This window comes from Malurus melanocephalus, unplaced genomic scaffold (assembly GCF_030028575.1).
Source record: "Malurus melanocephalus ecotype Western Australia unplaced genomic scaffold, MMel_1.1 scaffold_1044, whole genome shotgun sequence".
Classification (NCBI taxonomy): domain Eukaryota; kingdom Metazoa; phylum Chordata; class Aves; order Passeriformes; family Maluridae; genus Malurus; species Malurus melanocephalus.
The window spans coordinates 66566-75523 of record NW_026624276.1 but is presented as its reverse complement, the minus strand read 5'-3'; the positions used below and the strand labels follow the sequence as shown (position 1 = coordinate 75523).

The following is an 8958-nucleotide window of genomic DNA, read 5'->3' as shown; positions in this document are numbered from 1 at the left end:
TGGGCGGGCTCGGCCACGTCGATCATCTTCTGCACCACGTAGTTGGCGTACTGGTCCTTCATCATGGTGTATAAGGCACTGTGGGGGCCGTCGTTCATGGTGCACACCTCGTCGATCAGCATGGCCCGCTCCGTGCGCGACGCGTGCGTCACACACTTCTCCACCACGTTACTGCAGGGCAGAGCAGCCGTCAGCGGGAATGGGGATGGGAACAGAAAATGGGGATGGAGATGTGGAATGGGGATGGGGATGGGAACAGAAAATGGGGATGGAGATGTGGAATGGGGATGGGGATGGGAACAGAAAATGGGGATGGAGATGTGGAATGGGGATGGGGGTGGGAGCAGGAGATGGGGACAGGGATGGGAACAGGGATGGAGAATGGCGATGGGGATAGGAGTGGGGAATGGGGAGCGGGCACTTGAGGAGGGAACTGGGAATGGAGCAGGGAGCAGGGAATGGGAGCTGGGAACTGGAAATGGGGAACAGGAATGGGAGAACAGGGACTGGGAACGGGGGAATGGGAGAATGGGAATGGGGAATGGGAGAATGGGAATGGGGAATGAGAGCAGGGAATTGGGAAGGGAAGCAGGGAGCCGGGAATGGAGCAGGGAATTGAGTAGAAAATGTCTCCCCTGAGCTTTTCATCCCACCCCAAGGACATCTCCAATACTGCTACAGAGGCAGGTGATCTGGGCTGGTGGAACTCAGCAACATCAATTTGGGATATGGACCAGTTCCTATTTCACCCCAGCTTGTGCAGCTCTGCAGTGAGGTGTGGGGTCAGTGCACAGTGGGGTCAGTGCCCAGTGATGCTGTGTGGGGTTAATGGCCAGGGATGCTGTGTGGGGTCAGTTCCCAGTGATGCTGTGTGGGATCAGTGCCCACCCTCACAACAGAGAACCCAAGTTGTGCTGTTTGGTTGGGCTTTTTCCCCACTGAAACAGGGCAGGAATGYGGATCCAAGGTCACAACAACAGGGAAATGCTCATTCAGGAATGAAGAACCTCAGGTAGGGAAGAGGATCTCCAGAATTCCCGAATATTTCAGTGCAGAGCTGAGTTAAGTAGGGCATGTGAGCGGGGGCTGAGCTGGGCCGGTCCCATCCCCACAGCCCTGAGTCAGGATCACCCAGYGGGGCCACTCAGCCCCGGGGACACCCTGCACTCATTAATGCTGCAGMTGGAAGGGAATTCAGGGAAAAAGAGCCAGGCAAGGCAGGGAGGAGGAACCCGGAATAAGGACACGAGAACCGCGCTCTCCTGGCTCTCATTAATGTTACAGCTCCCTCGAGCTCCTGAGAGCTGAAACCCCGCTCCACTCATCAGAGCAGGGGAATTCTGAGCCTTGGAAGAGCTCAGCCTTCACATTCCAGGGGCTGGAACCCACACTGAAGGAATTCCCATCCGTGGGAAGCACTGCTGTGTCCTGACAGCCACAAACACCGGGATTTGCTTCGCCAGGCATGGCTGTGTGGCATCTGGGAATGCTGCAACTTCCCTGGAAGAGCTTCCTTGTGTGTGAATCCAAAGGGACACAGCAAAAAGCTGGGAAATGCTGCTGGGAGTGGGAATTCCTCTGGGAAAAGGGGGATGAGTTGTTGCTGCACTGATTTCCCAAACCCCCTGGTGGCTGCACACAGCATCCTGGGGCACTSAATGTTCTTACTGAATTACCCAAGGGGCAGTGACCACTTAAACYCATCAAAATAAATCAGATAAAAACTTCAAAACACACAAGAACTCCTGGTTAAATTCAGGAGCTTGGATCCGAGCTCCTCTTCCACATCTCCTTCCTCCTCCTCCATGACAGACTGATCTGGCTGCCACACCCCCATTTATAACAGCTAAAAGTGACATTTTTTCATCAAGCAAAACTAATTTTCACCTCTTTTCACCTCCCTACACCCAGCCCTAACTCTAGTGCAGCTCCTCCATGTGTCCATGCTCCCAGAGGGAGAATTTAAGGAAGGGATTCCTACCTGGCAAATTTATGTTGACTCAACACAAGCACGTTGCCTCTGATTTCTGCCACGATCTTGCTCTTGTCCTCGGGCCGGCCGTGCTCCAGGACGTGCTGGATAACGTAATTCCCGTACTGATCCTGCRTGGGGATGGCAGCAGGGGTCACAAAAGGTGGAAAAGTGGATAGGAAACATTCCCAGCAAATCGAYTGCCAAAGTGCATTCAGAGTTGGGATTACAATTTCAATTAATTACAATATTTATTGTACAAATCAGTGCAATACTTTCTACTTCCACCAAAATGTGCATTCTTGGAGTGGTACCAGGTGGTAAAATGCTGTGTTTCTGTAGAAACTGTATTATTTATGAAACACAAAATTATGTCCTTGCACAGGAATATCAATATTCTGCTTATTCCCATCTTTTTTTCCTCTCTCCAGGTTCAAACCTACCAAACCCCATGTCTTGGAGGGCTGTGTCACTGTTTTGGGTATGGGATGCTGCCCTTTAAAGTTCTGAATCTGGGAATACTCTGATCACAGGATATTTATTTTCCAGCTCAGGATCCCACAGGCCTGATGTCCACATCCAACCTCTTCCAGCTGCTGAGCACTTTCTTTGCTGCTTTATCTACGTGCCCCAGCAGCAGAATTGGTGTGAAACCCTGGCACAGCAGGGCTGCAAGGAAGAGAAGAAGCAGCCAGAAGGGGCTGAGCACCAAACCAACTCATTTTAACAATTCCAGCAGCTTGGCATCTCCTTTTCCTTGGAGGAATCAGCTCCTGAAATCCTTCAGTTCCTCCCTGTGCCGCAGGGCAGCACCAGGACACGGAGACACTTTGGGACTCCTCAGGAAGGGAGGTGACAGCACCTYTGGCACYTYRTGGCCGTGCTGATGGAATCCTGTCYCTCCCAGCCCGTCCCCACTGACCTGCACCAGCTGCTCCGTGTGCTGGTGGAGCTCCTCCAGGATGGGCAGCGTCTGCTCRGGCAGGCAGTGCTCCAGGATGCGCTGGATCACCCGGCAGCCGTACGGGTGCGTGGACAGCGCAAACACCTGCGGGCACAGGGGGCACTGGGTCAGGCTGGGGTCCCAGAAACTGCCTGGGGCTTGTGCAGGGCATGGCAGAGCCGGGGAATGGCAGAGCCGGGGAATGGCAGAGCCGGGGAATGGCAGACACAGGGAATGGCAGACACAGGGAATGGCAGACACAGGGAATGGCAGAGCTGCAGGGAATGGCAGAGCTGGGGAATGGCAGAGCTGGGGAATGGCAGAGCTGGGGAATGGCAGAGCCGGGGAATGGCAGAGCCGGGGAATGGCAGAGCCAGAGAATGACAGAGCTGGGGAATGGCAAAGCTGGGGAATGGCAGCTGCGGGGGCACCAACTGGGAATCAACTGGGAACACCCACTAGGAACCAACTGGGTACAACTGGGAACCAGCTGGGAATCAACTGGGCACCAATTGGGAACCAGCTAGCCACTAACTGGGAACCAGCTGGGAATCAACTAGAACCAGCTGGGAACACCCACTGGAAACCAACTGACACCCAACTGGGAACACCCACTGGGATCCTGGCACGTCCCATCCCTACCTGGGGCAGCCTGAGCTTCCCCATCCATGAAAAACAAATGCTAAAACCTCCTGATCAATAAAAATGCCATTGAAGAAGCAAGCCTTGCTGGAAGCTTGGTCATTCTCCCCAGATAATTTCAGCACATCGTCTGCCAGCACAAATTTTGAGCTATGGAAGAAATGCCATGAGGCAGGAAAAGTTAAAAATGCTTGGCAAAGGATTTTCCTCAACTCTTTGGATTTGTTTAAAAGCCTTAAGAGTGCTTAGGAGAAGTGACAACAAAAGAATCTTTCTCATTTTGGACAGATTAGCAAATCCAGGGGTGAGAACATGACACGTTTTATTATTGCTGCTCCTGTTTGGTGGCTTTAATGTAACACTGGCAGCAAATCCAAACGCTGCTGTTTAAATCAACAGTGCCACGTTTTTAATAACTGGTGAACAAACCCTTCAGGGAAATGGGGCTGGGAGTGCAATGAACTGCAGGGAAATCAATGTGCAGGTGAGGAGTTTAATGTGCCAGTGGAATGTTCAGATGGAACTGGGGCAACTGGTCAAGGAGATGTTTCTGCCTTCCTGAACTCCCAGTGGAAAATCCMAGGTTAAACTCAAAGCAGGAGCAGGTTTGCAGCCACAATCCTGCTTGGTCAGATCCAAGGTTTTCCCAGGACTCCCAGCTCCTTGTTCCTCCCTGACTGTCCACATCCCTGTGGGAAATCCCTCAAAACCTCCAAGTGTCCCTGCAAAACCAATCAAGGGTTGGGAACACCAAAAGCAGCACTTTGGTACTGGGGGATGAGCTGACTGAGGCAGGAACAAAGCCAGCCTTGCTGATACCCAGGACATCAATTCAGGAGATCACCAACAAAAAAGCAAAAAACCCGAAGGAATAAGGACCAAACTGCCCATTTCTGGGTGAAAATCCTGTGCTTGCCCTGCTCTGAGGCCCACAAGAGGCAGCATTCGGCACAGCCAGGGATCAGAAGGAAACACAAACTCTGCTCCCCACGTTCCCTGAGAAAATGGATCAGGRAGAGCCTGGATCTCCCTCCATCACTCAGAAATATTCAATATTCCAGGGGAACAGACTCAGGCAAGGAGGCTTCACCCTGACAGAGCTGCCCAGAAATGGTAATGGGGACGTGACCGAGGAGCTCCTGGGCTCCCTCACGTGCCTGTACCAACCCTGCTAAAATCAGTGGAGCTGAAATTGAGAATTCCCAGGAATTCCAGCCACAGCCACTCTGGGTCTGCTCCAAACAGGGACTCACCTGTCCCTTGAAGGCGTCGATGATGAACTGCAGTGACTGGGGCTGCACACACTCGATGCACTTCTGCACCACATGGTTCCCGTTCTGGTCCTTGACACACTTGAGCACGTGCCCGTCCAGCTCCCGAACCATCTCATTCTACAGGAGGAGAGAGCACAAACAGAAAGCACCACCAGTGTCCCTGGCTCAGGAGGGCACAGCTGGCACTGCTGACCCAGACACGAATGGCACAGGCACAGGAATAGCACAGGAACAGCACAGGAGTGGCACAGGAATGGTACAGGCACAGGAATGGCAGGAGCAGCACAGGAATGGAGCAGGGATGGGGCAAGAATGGGGCAGGAGTGGGGCAGGAGTGGGGCAGGAGTGGGGCAGGAGTGGGGCAGAAATGGCACAGCCACAGCAACAGCACAGGGATGGCACAGGCACAGGAATGGAGCAGGAATGGAGGAGGGATGGCACAGGCACAGGAACAGCACAGGAATGGCACAGGAATGAGGGATTCTCCAGGGGCCAGAAGGTGAAGCTTTGCAGGGCTGCAGGAACCAGCAGGGAAATCCTGCTCTGACACCCCCTGAGCACCCCGGCCTGGTGGGAGGGTCCCTGGAGCAGGAGCTCRAGGTCCATTCCAACCCAAACCACCCTGGGATTCTAGGAAGGTAAAGCTTCTCCTTCCTGATTATCCSAATTACAGGATCGTCACTGATCTRTGCTTTCCTGCTCATTCCCCATTTYCCCCTCTGCTMCCCTCAAACAGAAGCAAATCTAGAATGTCCAAAGTTCACCAACTCTTGGGGTGTCAGGGTCCCCTGGCACTAAACCAGGGTCAGCTCTGGGCTCAGAACCTGCTGGGATCTCACACATGGGGTGATCATTAAGGAATTAATGAAGTTTGGCCATGACTGATGTGCCCCAGGTGCAGCCTGAGAGCGTCACTTACAGAGAATGACACTGGGGTGTTTCAATGCTGTGACAAAAACTGGATGAGTCCGGTTTTGTAATTGAATTAAACCCGGAGATTTTGGGAGCTCTGAGCACTCCAAAATGCCATTCTAGAGGAGACAGGGAATGCTGGCAGCWGCAGAGCTGGAGATGGGCACTGCCCTGCTGACACACTTGGCTCAGGCTCGGCCTGAAGGGAATGACCCCTCCGAAAGCCTCTTGCAGATTTTTAATTTCATAACCTACATTGAGATTCCCGTTCCAACCATTCCCAAGCCTCTTGCAGCTGCCTGCTTGGCGTATTTTTCATCTTGATTCATCTCTCCCAAAGCCCTTGAGGAAGTGCTTGATTAATGAGCTCGGAGTGGGGCAATCAGCCACATCTCTGCGAAGCCACAACGAGGAGCTACTCATCCATCTCCCTGCAGGACGGCACGATGCTGACCCACATTGCGATAACTCGYTGAATATTAAAGGCAAAACTCTTCCTTCCAGGGATTTAAAAATATCTTTGAACTCACCCTCATTCTCAGTTTTCCCTACACACGTAATCTGCTTCCAGGGAATGAGCAGAGAGGCAGTCCCACGGCCAGGGAAGCAGAACGAGGAGATGACAGCGACACCCAGGGATGGCAGCACAGACAGGGAACACCACAAACACACCGGGAACCAAACCGAGGGAACAGCGGGCACAGAGGGACAGGAGGGGATGGCTCAGCAACGGCAAACATCAAGAAGAAAGTTAAAATTGAAACTTACAATTACCTGCTGGTCTGGGGGGATGAATTCCAGCGCCTTCTGGATCACYCTGCAGCCGTACATCTGCAGGGCCAGCGACAGCACGTGGCCACGGATGCGTTCAGCCAGCGCCAGCTTCTGCTCCAGGCTGCCAAACTGGGACAGGAGAAACGGTCAGTGCCAGGACAGAGCCCTCCCCTGGCCACTGGCACTGCTCTCCTGCCCGGGGAGACAGGAGCTGCCCACTGGGAAGGATGAAAGGTCAACCCCTGGCACGAGCCGGATGTGCTCTGTGTCTGTCTGGAACATTCCCAAGGGGCTGGAGCCACCAGGGTGGCACCTGCCAGGACACTGACCCTGCACAGGTCACAGCCCCAGAGCGTTGGGGCAATGTCTCAGGCACTGGGGGAAATTCTTGGGGCAGGGCCTGGAGCTGGACTGGGTGATCCTGGGGGGCCCTTCCAGCCCAGGAGGTTCTGGGATTCCCAATTCCTGGGCAGAAGCCCCAGGAGCACCGGGTGGAGAAGGAGCAGACCAGAGTCAAGAGGCAGGGCTGGGGTGGGACTCAACACTGATCCAGCAGCTGCTGCTATTGGAGAAGTTCCTTTCTTGTTCCTAAATCCTTGAGCACCAAGAGCTCAGCACAGCACCCTGGACAGGCTCTGTTGGATCTGCATCCAGAATCTCACAGAATCCCACAGAATCCCACAGTGATCTGGGCTGGAGGGCACCTTAAAGAATGACCTCAGCTCATTCCAAAYCTCTGCCACTGGAAATTTCCATCTCCTGGACATGTTGCTGTTTATCCCAACACCTTCTGCATCTCAAAGTGCTGCTTTCCAGCTGAACCTGAGTCACACCCCTCAGGGATGGTTGTCAGTGCTGAGTTATCCACAGTTTTAGGGCCAAAGCTAGGTTCTCCAGGCTCATCCAACTCCCCAGGAACCCCAGGAGGAGCTGAAGGGCAAGCAGACTGACCTCGAAGAACTTCTGGATGACGTAGTTGCCGAACACATCCACCATGAGCTGGTAGGCCGCCTGCAGGATCTCGTTGAACACCAGCTGGCGCTCGGCCGGGGTGGCCCTCTCCAGTTTGAGCTGGATGAACCTGAAAGGCAGGCCAGGTGTGACACCACGGGCACATCTGTGTGCTCAAACCCTTCCCAAAGCCTCCCCCTGCACTCCAGAAACCACCATGAAAAGCCCCATTACGCCATGAAGCACTTTCACCACCCTGARCATCCTCTCACAAGTTAAAATTACAACTTTAAGACATTTTAGTGATTCACAACTTGCAAAGCTTTTGGAAAGAGTTGTTTTGACACCTCGGGGTGGTCACAGCCAGGAGGTCCCTGGCCTCACAGTGGAATCCTCATTTCAAGCAAAGCTGATCTCACTGCAATAATGCAGCAAATCTTGTGTCCAGCTGGCCATGAATCCAGCTGTGCTGGGGTGAGTGAGCAAAGCACAAAGCAGGGAAGCTCCTCTGAGAGGAGGAATTCCTGCTGCCAGCACGTGTCCCCAACCTGCAAGGGTCACACTGTGACACTGCTGGGATTTTCCCACTTATTTCCTGCTCTGCCTCAGCTCTGGGAGGTGACACTGAACTGTGACCAGGAAAATCAACTGCAAAACTCAAGGAAACTCAATGCAACTCAGTGCAACTCAATGCAACTCAATGCAACTCAACAAAACTCAAGGAAATTCAACTCAACTCAACTCAACTCAACTCAACTCAACTCAACTCAACTCAACTCAGCTCAACTCAACTCAACTCAGCTCAACTCAGCTCAACTCAACTCAGCTCAACTCAGCTCAGCTCAACTCAACTCAGCTCCTGCTACCAGCACTTGTCACAATCTGGAAGGGTCACAGTGTGAGACTGCCTGGATTTTCCCACTTATCCCCTGCTCTGCCTTGGCTCTGGGAGGCAACACCAAACAAAACCGTGAACATCAATCATGAAACTCAATCAAACTTCATGAAATTCAATGAATCTCAATTCAATTCAACCCAACCCAACTCAACCCAACYCAGCTCAACTCAACTCCTGCTACCAGCTCTCATCCCCAATCTGGAAGGGTCACAGTGTGACACTGCTTGGACTTTCCCACTCCTTCCCTGCTCTGCCTCAGCTCCGGGAGACGACCCCGAATACGACTGTGAAACTCAACCCAAAGCTCTTTTCCAACATTAATGATCCCATTTTATGATCCTCAGCTAAGCTGAGTGAGGAATTCAGATGGGGACAGGTCCAAGCATCCATGGCACTGCTGGATCAGGGTACAGACTCCAGCAAAGGACTCTGATGAGYCCTTCTAAATCAGGATATTCTGAGATTTTGACTCTGCTCAATGACATAAAATCTGACTCTGGGACACATTGAAACCACCTGAGACACCACCGCAAAACAGAACCACAAAACAGAACCACAGAACACAACCATGAAACAAAACATGAAACAACCA

General features: G+C 52.8%; 1 protein-coding gene across 1 annotated transcript in view; it reads right to left on the bottom strand.

Annotated features, from left to right (window-relative positions):
• Positions 1–5: 5 nt before the first annotated feature.
• The window catches only part of PUM1 (pumilio RNA binding family member 1), a gene marked incomplete at its 3' end in the record, with an annotated part of 70883 nt that continues 61930 nt past the window's right edge, over positions 6–8958 (bottom strand). The window contains exons 16-21 of the mRNA XM_057386744.1: positions 7469–7598; positions 6518–6646; positions 4811–4948; positions 2895–3020; positions 1982–2103; positions 6–171 (exon numbers count right to left, since the gene is read on the bottom strand). Coding sequence (XP_057242727.1) covers positions 6–171; positions 1982–2103; positions 2895–3020; positions 4811–4948; positions 6518–6646; positions 7469–7598 — 811 coding nt within the window. The remainder of the gene's footprint in view (positions 172–1981; positions 2104–2894; positions 3021–4810; positions 4949–6517; positions 6647–7468; positions 7599–8958) is intronic.